This window comes from Cetorhinus maximus, unplaced genomic scaffold, assembly GCF_964194155.1.
Source record: "Cetorhinus maximus unplaced genomic scaffold, sCetMax3.hap1.1 HAP1_SCAFFOLD_687, whole genome shotgun sequence".
Classification (NCBI taxonomy): Eukaryota; Metazoa; Chordata; class Chondrichthyes; order Lamniformes; family Cetorhinidae; genus Cetorhinus; species Cetorhinus maximus.
The window spans coordinates 172,629-188,701 of record NW_027596629.1 but is presented as its reverse complement, the minus strand read 5'-3'; the positions used below and the strand labels follow the sequence as shown (position 1 = coordinate 188,701).

Genomic DNA, 16,073 nt, shown 5'->3' with positions numbered 1-16,073 from the left:
TGCGGAAGGAGGGATTAAAACGAGCGGCCAGTTTATTTTCCATCTTTTTCTGGCCGGCACGGGCACGATGGGCTGAATGGCCTCTTTCTGCGCCGTAACTTTCCTATGGTTCTATGGAGGGCTCAGCCAACGGCACCCCCCCACCCCCAGCCAACCCGTGGCTTATTCAAAGACTCAGGCCCCTGTGCGGCCTCGCTACCGCCTCCTGGGAGCCACAGGGCTCATCACAGCACCGCCGCCCCCAGCACGCCCTCCCCCGCCCACCCACCCATCCCCTCATCCTGAGGTATATCTAAAGACTCTGGTCCTGTGCGGTCTCGCCACTAGCCCCCGGGAACCAGAGGACACATCAAACCACTGCCCCGACATCTCCCACTGCCACCATGTGGCGTATTTAAAGACTCCAGTCCTGTGCGGCCTCGCCATTGCCTCCGGGGAGCCGGAGGACGCATCGAGTAACCCCAACCCCAACCCCCACCCACCCACACACCTCCCCCCCGCAATCCCGCCCCACCTTCCCCCCCTCTCTCCCACCATTATCCGCGTGCACTGAGCGTTCAGCAGGGCTTCTGCTGCAGCAAATCCTCGGAGATTCCCGCGCTCTCCTCGGCGCCGGGTGGGCTGGGTGGGCCGCCCTCCTTGGTGTGAGTGAACCGGTGGCTCAGCATGTGGGAGAGCTGGACGAAGCCGCGGCCGCAGAGCGGGCAGCGGAAGGGGCGCTCGGCGGCGTGAACGTGCCGGTGGGTCAGCAGGTGGGAGGACTGGGTGAAGCGGCGGCCGCACTCGGGGCACGGGTAGGGCCGCTCGCCCGTGTGGAGGCGCCGGTGGGTCCGCAGGTGGGAGGAGCGGGTGAAGGCCTTGCCGCACTCGGGGCAGGCGAAGGGGCGCTCGCCGGTGTGGAGCCGCTGGTGCCGCAGCAGCGTGGAGGAGTCAGTGAAGCCGTCGCCGCAGCGCGGGCAGACGAAGAGCCGCTCGCCGGCGTGGACGCGCTGGTGCCGCAGTCGGTTGGAGGACTGGTTGAAGCCCTTGCCGCAGACGGCGCAGCTGTAGGGCCGCTCGCCGGTGTGGACCCGCCGGTGGGTCAGCAGGTGGGACGAGCGGGTGAAGCGCTTGCCGCAGTCGGCGCAGGCGAAGGGCCGGGCGCCGCGGTGGCTCAGCCGGTGGGCCGACAGCTCGCCGGGCTGCCGGAAGCCCGCCCCGCACTCCTCGCACCGGTGCGGCTGCTGGCCGCCCCGGCTGCACTGGTGCCGCGCCAGGTTGGACGGGCGGCTGAAGGTGCGCCCGCAGGCCAGGCACTTGTGTCGTCGCTCGTCGCTGCCGCTGCCGTTGCTTCCTTCCCCTCCTCCGGTGTCCAGGGTCTGCCGGCACTCAGGGCCCGGCACGTCGCTCGACTCCGCCAGGCCCTCGGGCGAGTCTCGGTTCGGGCTCCCCATCGGCAGCTCCAGGCCTTCTTAACACCCTGAAAAAAGAACGAATTAGCCAAGGTCAGTGCGGCGAGCACGGCACAGAAACCCACAACAGACAATTCTACTGAACGTCCATTCCCAATGGCTGCCCCCAGCCCCCTCTGCAAAAGCCGGAAGGAAATCTCCCAGCCCGGCACTCCCGCCCTCAACGCAAGAGCCTAAGAAATAGGAGCCGTAAGGGGACACTCAGCCCCTCGAGCCCGCTCCACCGCTCAACGGCTGGTCTTTTGCTCTTTCCAAGGGAAGTGGGCGTCGCTGGTGAGGCCCCAGCATTTGTTACCTCCCCCTCCGCCCCTAATTGCCCCACGAATTGAGTGGCTCTCCCGCAGCCGTTTCAGGGGTGGAAAGGTAAGAATCAACCACATTGCTGTGTGTGTGTGTGGGGCAAGGGGGGGGGCGCGGTCTGGCGTCACGTGTAGGCCAGACCAGGTCAGGATGGCAGATTTTCCCTTCCCTAATGGGGGAGGTGAGTGAACCAGATGGGTTTTTTTTAATGACAATCACGGTCTCGTGACTGAAACTGGCTTCATAATTCCAGATTTTATTAAATTGGATTTAAATTCCACCGGCTGCCACTCCCCCCAGAGCATTAGCTCAGGGCCTATGGATTACTAGCCCAGTGACAGCACCACCTGGCCACTGGCCGCTGTCTCCCCCCACCCCCACCCACTCCGCTCGACTTCCTCCAGAGAATCTATCGCTCCCAGCCTTGGGCGGAGAATCCACTGCTCTCCGGAATGGAGAGTTCCCAAAGACCCACAACTGTCCGAGCAGATGGGGAACAAACCGGCCCCCGCTGGCAAATAAAAAACGTAGGGAACCGGAGGGCACTGATGGAAGGGAAATCGGCCGGACGGCAACACCAGGAAAAAATTTTTAAAAAAAAACTGACTGAGTGGTTAGGGTCTGGATTGCACTGTCTGAGATGGTGGGTGGGGTGGGAGGGGCGGAAGAAAGGCACAAGAAAGAGAACTGAACCATTATCTGAAGGGGACAGGTTTGCGCTGGTCGTGGGGAAGATGTGAAGGGGACTGGGACGAGGCGCATCGCGCTCCTTCGGAGAGCCAGGACAGACACGATGGGCTGAATGGCCTCCTCCCGTGCTGTGACCCGATTCCCGCGATTCTGCAGAGAAACGTCTCGCCTCAGGACCAAACGGCCGAAGGCTGACCCAGGAGTCGTCCCGTCCAAAGCACTGGCTTGGCCTCGGCTGGACTACAGTGGCCGATTCTTGGTGCCTCACTTCGGGGGGGGGGGGGTGCGTGAACACATTTGTGAGGGTGCGGAACAGATTCACGAGAATTGTCCCAGGGACGGGGAACTCCAGACTTTTTTTTAATTCATTCACAGGGATGCAAGCATCGCTGACCGGGCCTAATTGCCCCCTTGAGAAGGTGGTGGGTGAGCCGCCATCTTGAGCCGCTGCAGTCCCTGTGGTGTAGGTACACCCACCGTGCTGTTAAGGAGGGAGTTCCCAGGATTTTGACCCGGTGACAGTGAAGGAACGGCCGATATATTCCCAAGTCGGGACGGCGAGTGTGGCTCGGAGGGGGAACTTCTGGGTGGTGGTGTTCCCCGTGTGTCTGCTGCCCTCGTCCTTCTAGATGGTAGCGGTTGTGGGTTTGGAAGGTGCTGTCGAAGGAGCCTCGGTGAGTTGCTGCAGTGCATCTTGTAGATGGTACACACACTGCTGCCGCTGTGCGTCGGTGGTGGAGGGAGTGAATGTTGGTGGATGGGGTGCCGATCGAGCGGGGGCTGCTTTGTCCTGGACGGTGTCGAGCTTCTCGAGTGTCGTGGGAGCCGCACTCATCCAGGCAAGTGGGGGGAGTGTCCCATCACACTCCTGACTTGTGCCTTGTAGATGGTGGACAGGCTTTGGGGAGTCAGGAGGTGAGTTACTCTCCGCAGGATTCCCAGTCTCTGACCTGCTCTTGTAGCCACAGTATTTATATAGAAACATAGAAACTAGGAGCAGGAGTAGGCCATTCGGCCCTTCGAGCCTGCTCCGCCATTCATTATGGACGTGGCTGACCATCCAACTCAATAGCCCTGCTCCCGCTTTCTCCCCATATCCCTTTGATCCCTTTCGCCCCAAGAGCTACATCTAACTCCTTCTTGAAAACATACAATGTTTTGGTCTCAACTACTTTCTGTGGTAGCGAATTCTCAGGCTCACCACCCTCTGGGTGAAGAAATTTCTCCTCATCTCAGTCCTAAAAGATCTACCCCATACCCTCAGACTGTGACCCCTGGCTTGGGACTCCCCCACCATCGGGAACATCCTTCCTGCATCTACCCTGTCTAGCCCTGTCAGAATTTTATAGGTTTCTATGAGATCCCCCCTCATTCTTCTGAACTCCAGTGAATATAATCCTAATCGACTCAATCTCTCCTCATATGTCAGTCCCGCCATCCCAGGAATCAGTCGGGTAAACCTTTGCTACACTCCCTCTATAGCAAGAACATCCTTCCTCAGATAAGGAGACCAAAACTGCACACAATATTCCAGGTGTGGTCTCAGCAAGGTCCTGTACAATTGCAGCAAGACATCCCTGTTCCTGTACTTGAATCCTCTGGCTATGAAAGCCAACATACCATTTGCCTTCTTTACCGCCTGCTACACCTGCATGCTTACCTTCAGCGACTGGTGTACAAGGACACCCAGGTCTCGTTGCACATTCCCCCCTTTCAATTTATAGCCATTCAGATAATAATCTGCCTTCCTGTTTTTGCTACCAAAATGGATAACCTCACATTTATCCACATTATACTGCATCTGCCATGCATTTGCCCACTCACTCAGCTTGTCCAGTTCCGTTTCTGGTCAATGGTAACCCCCAGGATGTTGACAGTGGGGGGGGATTCAGTGATGGTAATGCCATTGAATGTCAAGGGGCAATAGTTAGATTCTCTCTTGTCAGAGATTGCCTGGCACTTGTGTGGCACGAATGTTACTCGCCACGCGTCAGCCCAAACCTGGCCTTGCTGCATTTGGACACGGACTGCTTCCATAGATGGATTGGAGACGTTTAGATATTCTCCATGGAGAAGGGAAGGCTGTGAGGAGGTTTGATGAGGGGTCCGGACAGAGCGGATAGGGAGAAATGGTGCACATCGGTGGAAGGATTGAGGACCAGAGTTAATTGGTGAAGGCGACTGGCAAGGGAAGCGACGGAGACACGAGGAGAAAGTCTTTCACGCAGCGATTAATTAGGGCCTGGAACGCGCCCGAGAGTGCGGGGGAGGTAGGTTCAATTGAGGCGTTTAACGGGGAATCGGATTATTATCCGGAAAGGAAGAACGTGCAGGGTTACGGGGAGAAGGCTGGGTGGAGGTGAGTAGGGGGGAGGGGGGTGGGGGAGGAACTGGCTCTAGATGAGCTGCTCAGACCGAGAGCTGGTGCGCACATAAGGGGCCGAATGGACTCCTTCCGTGCTGTGACCATCCTACGATGTCATGAGACCCCGGTCCTCACGTTCCAGAGTCTCCAGCCAGGGGAAAACAGTATGCAGCCTGTCAAGCCCGCTCAGGAACTTATACATAGGAACGGCAGGATTGTTGTGTGGGAAGAGATTGGGCCGATTAGGCCTGGAACCACTGGAGTTCAGAAGCATGAGAGGGCGAGGGGGGATCTCATTGAAACGGATAAAATTCTGACAAGGATGGACAGACTGGATGCAGAGAGGGTGTTTCCTCTGACTGGGGTGGGGAAGAGTCTAGAACCAGGGGTCACAGTCTCAGGATAATGATTGGCCATTTAGGACAGAGATGAGGAGAAACGTCTTCACTCAGGGGGTGGTGAACCTGTGGAATTCTCTACCACAGAGGGCCATGGAGGCCAGGCCACTGAATATATTTAATGAGGAAATAGATTTCTAGGCGCTAAAGGCGTCAAGGGGGAGGGGGAGAGACTGTGGGAGTGCGGTGTTGGGATAGCAGATCAGCAGCGATCATATTGAACGGCGGAGCAGGCTCGAAGGGCCGAATGGCCTACTCCTGCTCCTATTTTCTACGTTTCTTTGGAAATAGGGGCAGGAGTAGGCCATTCAGCCCCTCGAGACTGCTCCGCCGCTCAACTAGATCATGGCTGGTCCACAGTCTCAACGCTGCTTTCCCGCACGATCCCCATTTCCCCCGATGTCACTGGTATCCTGTCCGAATGTTATACGTTACAATGAGATTCTCCACCCCCCCCACCGTCTCGTGCTTCTGAACTCCAGCGAAGACAGGCCTAGTCAGCCCAGTCTTTTGAGGGAAAGATTGAGCAGTTTAGGCCTATACTGGTTAGAGTTTAGTAGGATGAGAGGAGATCTAATTGAGGTACATAAGATGCTAAAGGGGATGGACAAAGTAGAAGTGGAGCGGATGTTTCCCCTTCTGGGACATTCTAGAACGAGAGGCCATAGTTTGAGGTTAAGGTGTGGTCGATTTAAATCAGAGATGAGGAGGAATTACTTTTCTCAAAGGGTGGCGAATCTGTGGAATTGACTACCTCAGAGCGCAGTGGATGCTGGGACGCTGAATAAATTTGAGGAGGAAATAGACAGATTTTTAATTAGTTAATGGGTTGAAAGGTTATGGGGGGAAGAGGGCGGGAAATTGGAGTTGAGGCCGAATTGAGATCAGCCATGATCGTAATGAATGGCGGGGCAGGCTCGAGGGGCTGAATGGCCTTCTCCTGCTCCTGGTTTTTATGTATCCGGAAATCTATCAATCTCTGTCTTGAACATACTCAGTGACTGCGCCTACACAGCCCTCTGGGGTAGAGGATTCCAAAGATTTGCCACCCTCGGAGTGAAGAAATCCCTCCTCATCTCAGTCCAAATTGGCCCTACCCCTTATACTGAGACCCTGTCCCATGGTTCTAAACCCACCCCCAGCCAGGGGGGGAAGCATCCTTTCTGCACCCACCCTGTCGAATTTTGTATGTTTCAATGAGATCGCCTCTCATTCTTCTAACTGCTGGGGAGTACAGGTCTCCATCTCTCCTCATAGGACAGCCCTGCCAATCCAGGAGTCAGCCTGGTGAACCCTCGCTGCACTCCCTCTACGGCAAAGCATATTCTTCCTTAGCGAAGGAGGCCAAATCTGTGCCGAATACTCCAGATGCGGTCTCACCAAGGCTCCATAAAACTGCAGCAAGACATTTTTAATCCCGGGCTCGAATCTGACCCTTGTTCGCCTATTAACACATTCTGCTGTCTTACCTTCATGCCGCTATCAGTACCTTCTCTAGTCTTTAACGCTACCACTAACACTCACTTTGCCTGGCGTCCATGACGTCTTTGTCAAATCTCTCCCGAGCCCTCGCCTATCCCTGACCTTCTGCTTTGCTCCACCCTGCCTCTCAAACAGTATCAATTCCATCACGTTTCTCTTCAGCTCTGAAGAAGAGTCATACGCACTCGAATCGTTAACTCAGTCTTTCTCTCCACAGATGCTGTTAGTCCTGCTGAGTTTTTCCAGCATTTTCTGTTTTTTGTTTAGGCCGAATTTATGGTTGCCAAACTTGCTGATGACGCAAAGATAGATAGGAAATGAGTTGTGAAGGGGACTTAAAGGGGTCAGCAAAGGGATATAGATAGGTTAGGTGAACGGGCGAAAAATTGGCAGATGGAGTATAATGTGGGGAAATAGAAGCTTGTCCACCTTGTCAGGAAGTAGAGAAAAGCAGCACATTATTGAAAGGGAGAGAGATTGCAGAACCCGGAGGTACAGAGGGACCTGGATCCCTTGGTGCATGAATCACAAAAAGTTATAATGCAGGAACAGCAAGTGATTAGGAAGGCGACAGGAATGTTGTCGAGAGGAATAGAATATAGAAGTAAGGATGTTTTGTTGGTGAGGCCACATCTGGAATACTGTGTGTAGTTCTGGTCACCTTATTTAATAAAGAATATGATGCCACTATAGACGTAAGGATGTTTTGCTACAGTTGTACAGGGCATTGGTGAGGCCACACCTGGAGTACCGTGTGTAGTTTTGGTCACCTTATTTAAGAAAGAATATGATGCCGCCCGGCCTGCTGAGCCTTTCCGGCATTTTCTGTTTATGTTCCAACGTACCACTCGCCTTCCTAGCTGCCTGCTGTGCCTGCACACGAGCTTCCAGTGAATGAGGACACCCGGGTCCCTTTGGACATCGACATTCCGCTACCTTCTCACTGGGGGTTGTGAGGTCGAAGGACACGCCCTCCTGTCCCCTCGTTTTCCTCCCCCCTAAGTTCCCACGTCTTTTTCCCCTCACCTCGACCGTTGCTGGGCAGGGCTGCCGTGACTTCCCGAGTGAGGGGGGGACACAGAACGAGGCCTTGGTGGGGTGCGGGCGGGTCAGTGGGTGGCCGGGGTGGGTAACCTCGTCCAGGGAGCAGTCCTTCTCATTGAACTGCCACCCCCGGAACCCCACCTCGCCCCAACACCACCCCACCCCCACCATGAAAAGAACACCCTGGGGGGTCAGCTGGAACTTAGAAGGCCGAGACAGGCAGGGCAGGCATAGAAACCTAGAAACTAGGAGCAAAAGTAAGGCCATTCGGCCCTTCGAGCCTGCTCCGCCATTCATTATGATCATGGCTGATCATCCAACTCAATAGCCCTGCTCCCGCTTTCTCCCCATACCCTTTGATCACTTTCACCCCAAGAGCTACATCTAACTCCTTCTTGAAAACATACAATGTTTTGGTCTCAACTACTTTCTGTGGTAGCGAATTCCACAGGCTCTGGGTGAAGAAAGTTCTCCTCACCTCAGTCCTAAATGGTCTACCCTGTATCCTCAGACTGTGACCCTCCTGGTTCTGGACTCACCCCCACCATCGGGAACATCCTTCCTGCATCTACCCTGTCTAGCCCTGTTCGAATTTTAAAGGTTTCTATGAGATCCCCCCCTCATTCTCCTGAACTCTTCTGAAACACCTGTCACCTCATTGGACAGCGGGATGGCTCAAGAAGAGGAACGGCCCATTGACCTTCCTGCCGCTCCCTCCCGCCTTAAGAGGCCCCTCAACGAAGCGACCACGACAACCACGGGAGGCCCTGTGGCCCAATTGAATCGCAGGGCTAGTTGGGTGAAGTGGTTTCCGAGGCCAGTACCAGGAAATGGGCGGACTGCCTCACGAGGAGAGGGTTGGACAGGCTCGAAGGAACCTGTAGATGCGCAAAGGGTCCCGGGCGTCCTCGTCCGCAAGTCATTGGAAGAGCTAACATGGAGGGGCTGCCAGCAATTCGGAAGGCGAATGGTGTGTTGGCCCTTTATCGCAAGAGGGTTTGAGTACAAGAGTAGCAAAGCCTTGCTTCAATTGTACAGAACCTCAGTTAGTCCACACCTGGAGCGCTGAGTGCAGTGCTGGTCCCCTTACCTCAGGAAGGGCATTACTAGCGTAGAGAGAGCGCAGCCAAGGTTCACCAGACTTGTTCCTGGGGATGGCGGGACTGTCCTGTGGAGGGGGATGGGCAGAGGGGGGAAGACTGGGTCTGTAATCTCTAGAGTTCACAGAATCACACAGTGCAGAAGAGGCCCTTCGGCCCATCGAGTCTGCACCGACACTACCTACCTACCTAATCCCATTTACCAGCACTTGGCCCATAGCCTTGAATGTTAGGACGTGCCGAGTGCTCATCCAGGTACTTTTTAAAGGATGTGAGGCAACCCGCCTCCACCACCCTCCCAGGCAGCGCATTCCAGACCGTCACCACCCTCTGGGTAAAAAAGTTTTTCCTCACACCCCCACCCTTAAACTCCTGCCCCTCACCTTGAACTTGTGTCCCCCTCGTGACTGACCCTTCAACTAAGGGGAACAGCTGCTCCCTATCCACCCTGTCCATGCCCCTCATAATCTTATACACCTCGATCAGGGTCATGGTCGCAGAATGAGAGGTGATCTCACTGGAACCTACAAACTACTTAAAGGGACAGACAGGGGTAGATGCAGGTCAGCTGTTCCCCCTGGTTGGGAAGTCTAGAACCAGGGGACACAATTTCAAAATAAGGTGATGGGGAGCCACTTAGGACTGAGATGAGGAGAAATTTCTTTACTCAGAGGGTTGTGAATCTTTGGAATTCTCTCCCCCAGAGGGTCATGGAAGCTCAGTTATTGAGTATGGTTAAGGTAGAGATTGATAAGATTCCTAAATACCAACGACTGAAAGGAAAATGGGGATAGTGTGTGGGATGAAGGGTGGGGGGAAGGGGAAGGCATTGAAATGGATGATCAGCCATGATCATATTGAATGGCGGAGCAGGCTCGATGGGCTGAATGGCCTAATCCTGCTCCTACATTCCTATGTAACCGCTGGAGTTTAAAGGAGTAAGAGGCGAGTTGATTGAAACCTTTAAGATCCTGAGGGTCTTGACAGGGCGGATGTGGAGAGGATGTTCCCTCTTGTGGGAGAATCTAGAACGAGTGGTTACTGTTTAAAAATAAGGGGGTCGCCCATTTAGGACGGAGACGAGGAGAAATTTTTTTTCTCTCAGAGAGGGGTGAGTCTTTGGAACTCTCTTCCTCGAAAGGCGGTGGAAGCAGAGTCTTGGAATATTTTTTAAGGCTGAGCGAGAGAGATTTGTGATAAGTGAGGGGGGGGTGAAAGGTTATCGGATGGTCGGCGTGAATGTGGGGTCGAGGTTACATTCAGATCAGCCACGATCTTGTAAAATGGCGGAGCAGGCTCGAAGGGCCGAGTGGCCTCCTCCTGCTTCTAGCTCGTGTGTTCGTATTTCTGGTTTGGCCTCCACTACTTACAATCTACATCAGAGGCTTGGATGAAGAGGCTGAAAGATGTGGTAGCTTAAATGTGCCGATGACAAAAATAAAGGTAGGAAAATAAGCTGTGAGGGGGACATAAAGAGTCCACAGAGGTATTTAGATAGGTTAAGTGAGTGGACAAAATATTTGGCAGGTGGGAAAAGGTTAACTTGCCCACTTTAACAGGGGGGATAGAAAAGCAGTGTGCTATTTGAATGGAGCGAGGCTGCAGAATGCTGCGGTGCAGAGGGATCTGGGTGTCCTGGTACATGAATCAGAAAACGTTAGCTCGCGGGTACAGCAAGCTGTCATGGGTGTCTTACAGCCTGCTGCCACCATAAGCGTCACGGGTCTCGATGAGGACCTCAAGGGGTCCGTCTCAATGCTAAGCCAGACATCAAGACTGACCCCTCGAGACTGGCCGAAAACAATTGCGTGAAGTTTATGACGAGCAAGAACAAAGTACAGCCTCGGTCTAGCCTGGGTCCCAACAGTTACATAGGCTGATTGTTTGGCTATAAGCCTGACTCATAAGGCGTCCATAAAGTCTTAATGATGCAGAGTCACAGACAGAAGTGAATATCTGCAGCGGAGATCAGAGGCAATCGTGAACCATCTAACACGGAGGCTGCACCTTTTGTCCCCCTGCCGTACACATGGTGACGTCACAGTGATGTCACTACGCGGCTTCTTAAAGGTACGTGTCACTGTCGGCGTTGGCATGCAAGGGGAATGATACAATATCATGGCACAAGCGATTGGGAAAGCAAATGGAATGTTGGCGTTTATTGCGAGGGGAATGGCATATAAAAGTAGGGGTGTATGGTACAACTACACAGGGTGAGACCACACCTGGAGTACCACACCTGGTTTTGGTCTCCCTACTGAGGGATTTGCATTTGAATCAGTTCAGGGAAGGTTCATTAGACTGATTCCTGGGACGGGGGTGAGGGGAGGATGGGAGTGGGGTGGTGTGTGTTGGAGGGGGGGGAGGAGGGTGCATTATCTTATGAGGAAAGGTTGAGCAGGTTGGGCCGGTACCCATTGGAGTTTAGAAGAATGAGGGGGGATCTTATTGAGACAGATAAGATCCTGAGGGGGTGGGGCTTGACGGGGTGGATGCTGAGAGGATGTTTCCCCCTTGTGGAGGGGGTGGGCGGGGAACATAGAACGAGGGGGGACACAGTTTAAAAATAAGGGGGGGGTCTCCCATTGAAGACGGAGACGAGGAGGAATTTCTTCTCTCAGAGGGGGGGTCAGTCTGTGGGATTCTCTTCCCCAGAAAGCGGCGGAGGCCGGGTCACTGAATATATCCGAGGTCGAGTTAGACGGAGTTTTGATCGACGAGGGAGTCGAGGGTTATGGAGGAGGGAGGGGAGGGACAGGCAGGAAAGTGGAGTCGAGGCCACAGTCAGATCAGCCACGATCTTATCGAATGGGAGGGGTAGCACGATCGAGGGGCCAAATGGCCTCCTCCCGCTCCTAGTTCTTGCATTCTTAATCCTCATCCGAGGCTCCCGGTCACACATTAATCTTTCCCAGCGGGATTGATGGACAGCCGTTGGCGGGGTAAGGGAGGGGGAGGGAGAGGTGGGAAATATGGTGCTAAAGTCAATAGCTGCCCCATTGCAGTCAACTCACGCTGCAGAGACTCAGGCAATAGGGCGCAGATCTTCCATCAATGTTTTTACAGGCGAGAGGCTTGGGGAAGAGGTAAGATTTTCAAAATGAACATTACCGCAATCGGGGAGACTGGACTGGACTAGTAGTTACTAGGGGGGTGGGGAGTGGGGTCACGAGTTTAAATCCCACCAACGACAGCCGGTGGAACTTAAATTCAATTAAATAAAAATCTGGAATTGTAAAGCGAGCCTCAGTCAGGGTGACCAGGAAACAATCGTCGATTTTTATTCCAAAAAAAAACCCCGCATCTGTCGCCGGGTCAAAATCCTGGAACTCCCTCCCTGGCAGCGCGGTGGGTGTACCTACACCACACGGGGCTGCAGCAGCTCGAGATGGCAGGCTCACCCACCAGCTTCTCAAAGGGGGCAATAAATGTTGGGCCCGGCCAGTGACGTCCACATCCCAGGAACGAACATTAAGAAAAAGTTCCCTTTAGGGGGAAGGGGAAATCTGCCGTCCTTACCCGGTCTGGCCTACAGGTAACTCCAGACCACCACCCCCCACCCCACCCACCCCCTCAACCTCCCACCCCACACCACCTCACCAGCCCACCCCCCCATCCCACCCCCACCCCTGCCCCACCGGCAGCAACGTGGTTGACTCTTAACTGCCCCCCCCAAAATGGCCGAGCAAGACACAGGGTTCAAGGGGCAATTTGGGATGGAGTGACAAGCGCTGGCCTCGCGAACAAACAGATAGGAAGAAAAGATTGGAAACGTGTAGACCGGATGCTTAAAAGAAAGGATACCCTTGGAAGCCCTGGAGGCATGAAGGCAGCCATCGCACCAAGACAGGCAGAGATGTGCCGGTAACTGGTGGAACACATTGGATGTTAGCTGAAGATCACCAGTGGTGTCTTTAAATACAAACAACCCTCACCCACCACTTACCCACCCACCCACCCCTGCCCTTGCACACTGTGTCCCTTTAAATGCCAGGGGGCATAGGTTTAAGGTAAGGGCAGGAGGTTTAGAGGGGGGGTTTGAGGAGAAATGTTTTCACCCAGAGGGTGGGAGGGGGTATCTGGGACTCACCAGCTGGGGGTTTGGGGGGGGGGGGTGGTAAAGGCGGGAACCCTCACAACATTTTCAGAGAAGCATTTTAGCTGAACACTTGAAACGCCACAGCGCACAGGGCGAGGTGGGTGGTGGGGGCAAGGGCTGGAAAGTGGGGATTGGAGGAAACCGGGGCTGGGTGGCCGGCACGGAGGCGATGGGCCGAAGGGCCTGTTTCCGCGCTGTATAACTCTCCGGCGATCGCCCGCTGCCTTGAGCAGGCACGTTACCAAATGAACCGGAGGGGCAGTCAAAAGGACCGGACACTGCCTCTGCTCCGATAGACAACACATTTCAGTATCAACCCACCCACCCCATGCATCTTTTTAAAAATCTATATATAAGAAAAATAATGCAGCATTTTCGCTTTACTCACAAATGTTAAAATGCTTCCTCCGCTAAGACAGAGATATATATATATATATAAAAATTCTGCTTCCGTGGAAAGTTTCCCTGACTTGCTTCCCTCTCGATTCAACCAAAAGGCTCTTTTCCTGTAATTAAGAATGAAAGGCACTGGGTCGCGGGGGCTATTTATACCTCTGGACATGTGCAGAAGCAAAGAGAAAATAAAATCAGCTGCAGGCCCCGGTGGGTGAACAATGAGAGACTCAGAGAGAGGGAGAGGGGGGAGGGAGGGAGGGAGGGAGAAGGGGGTGGGAGAGGGGGTGGGAAATGTCCCGCCCTTGCCTGTTACTGATTCCTGAGTGGCTGACCGTCGCCGCCCCCCTGCGAGTTCCTTCTGCTCCCGATTGGCCCCCTTGGCTAATGTCAATCACAGCCAAAACCTCCCCACCCACCTACCCACCCACCTACCCACCCACCGAGTTCCTTCTGCTCCCGATTGGCCCCCTTGGCTAATGTCAATCACAGCCAAAACATTCCCACCCACCCCAGACCCCAGGTCAAGTTTTGGCTGGTGGTTGGTGTTTGGAGCTGCACCGGTTGCAGAGCAAAAGTTCACACCGGGCTCAGGGTTGGGGGGAGGGGGAGGGGTTGCCAGAGGGAAGCCGATGGCCAGTGGCTGCTTGGCTATGAGGTGTTCCCCCCACCCCCCCGCCCCAATGCAAGAAGGAAGCTGCGTCCCATTTGAAAAAAGAAAAGATCTTGTTCTTTCCTGAGAAAAAAAATTGAACAAAGGCTGGGTTGGTGGTGGGGGGGAGGGGGTTAAAAAAGGGGGAGGGATCGCGCTTGCGCTCTGAGTGTCTGGAAGTCTGATGGCTGGGTTTGCCATGAGTGCACCCAACCCGCCCCCATTTCTCTCACTATTTCTCTCTTTCTTTCTTTATTTTCCTTTATTTATTTATTTTTTTGGATGGCTCCCGCGTCGCATATCCGCCCCGCCCCTTGTCCACCCTTGCCCCACCTCGCCCCAACGCGAGGCTTTCCCCCTCCTTTCACCCAATTGAGGCCTTGTAATGGCGGCTCTTTCGTCCCACAATGCGCCGCGGTCGGGAATACGCCCTATTCCCGACAGTAGGGTGTGGTGGGGTGCGTGTGTTGGGGGGTGGGGGGGGCGGTAGGAGGTCAGCGCGCAGGCGCCGCCTGTCGGCCCATTGTTAAGAGAGTGAGCGTGCGCAGTGTGCGCCAGAGAGGGGGAGGGGCACAGGACCATTGAGGCTCACGTGGTCTCTGCTGGGCTTTATGTTCAGGCTGAACCTCCTCCCCACCCAGCCCTCTTCATGTCCCTTCATCACCTTATCCTCCTACTCCGTTCGCCCTCCTGCATTTATCTGGCTTTCCCCTTCAACGCGCCTCTCCTTCTTCTTAGGCAGCCCCTTGAGGAACCGAGGGTGACTCCCTCCCACTCCAGGGTTTCTGGGAATCTTGTGCCGGGGCTTGCGGGCGATGGGTGCCGCCCGCCGTAGCCGATTAGCCTGAACCAGTCAGACGAAAACAAAATACCGTGGACACTGGAAATCTGAAAGGGGGGTGGGTGGTCACATTGGACTGGAAAGGCCAACTCTGGTTCTCTTCTCCACAGCCGCTGCCAGACCTGCTGAGTTTCCCCAGTGTTGCCTGTTTTTGGAGTGAGACATAACCGGAGCCCCCTGACATCGGGACGGTGTGGGAGCCGGGGGGGGAGTGGGGAGGGAGCGGGGGGGGCTGCGCGGTGGGAGAGCAAGGCGGGGGCGGGGGGAGAGCGAGGCGGGGGCGGGGGGTGAGCGAGGCGGGGGCGGGGGGGAGCGGTGGGGGCGGGGGGGGAGCGGTGGGGGGGAAGAGGCGGGAGCGATGGGGGGGAAGAGGCGGGAGCGGCGGGGGGAAGAGGCGGGAGCGGCGGGGGGAAGAGGCGGGAGCAGCGGGGGGAAGAGGCGGGAGCGGCGGGGGGGAATAGGCGGGGGGGAGCGGTCGGGGGCGGTGGGGGGGGAGCAGTCAGGGGAGGTGGGGGGAGAGGTCGGGGGGGGTGGGGGGGAGAGGTCGGGGGGGGTGGGGGGGAGAGGTCGGGGGGGGGTGGGGGGGAGAGGTCGGGGGGGGTGGGGGGGAGCGGTCGGGGGGGGTGGGGGGGAGCGGTCGGGAGGAGGGGGCGCGGGAGGGGAGCGGTGGGCAAACTCAACTCGGCACAGCGAGGAAACGCGTGTTTGGTGACAAAGCTACCACCAGGCTCATGTTCTGCAAGGCTGCCTGCCCTCCTTGGTGTGTCAGAGACATGGACAACACACGACAGACACTTTTTCAATCCCTGGAAAAATATCACCAGCGCAGCCTCCACAAAGTCCTGCAAGTTCAGCGGCAGGATAGGTGCTACAATATCAGTGCCCTCTCTCAGGCCAACACCCCAAAGGGGTATTTAGGGTTGCCAACAGTGATTAAGTGTATTACTGGACCTCTCATGACATGATTCCCTGCCACCCACCCCAGCCCATGCTCCAGCCCATTAGTCGGCCAACACACACATCCTTGTGACCCACTGCCAACCTGCACCAGTTGAAAAGCAAAAACACTCATGATCAACTTGGATGACGATTGACTGTCAGCCAGAGAGCCATTCAATCCCTCCTGTCCCCACACACTGCCCAGCATGTTCAATATTCATCTCTGTGGTAAAGAGAAACACTCAAAGAAAATGACAAAAAATATCACCTTTTTTTTAATGTCCCAATGATTTTTCACCAGGGTTGCACACAGCAGTGT

The 16,073-nt window shown here is 55.2% G+C and overlaps 1 protein-coding gene across 1 annotated transcript; it reads right to left on the bottom strand.

The window, feature by feature from the left end:
* Positions 1–557: 557 nt before the first annotated feature.
* LOC144674533 (uncharacterized) lies at positions 558–13,520 on the bottom strand. Its single transcript, XM_078535835.1, has 2 exons — positions 13,318–13,520; positions 558–1,459 (listed from the first exon to the last, which is right to left on the bottom strand). Exon 2 carries the CDS (start codon positions 1,431–1,433, stop codon positions 558–560), a length of 876 nt encoding a protein of 291 aa, XP_078391961.1. The 5' UTR covers positions 1,434–1,459; positions 13,318–13,520.
* Between the last annotated feature and the right edge of the window lie 2,553 nt (positions 13,521–16,073).

Excerpts from the sequence above, each read along its gene's own strand:
- LOC144674533 (XM_078535835.1), bottom strand. The coding sequence starts at position 1,433 with ATGGGGAGCCCGAACCGAGACTCGCCCGAGGGCCTGGCGGAGTCGAGC.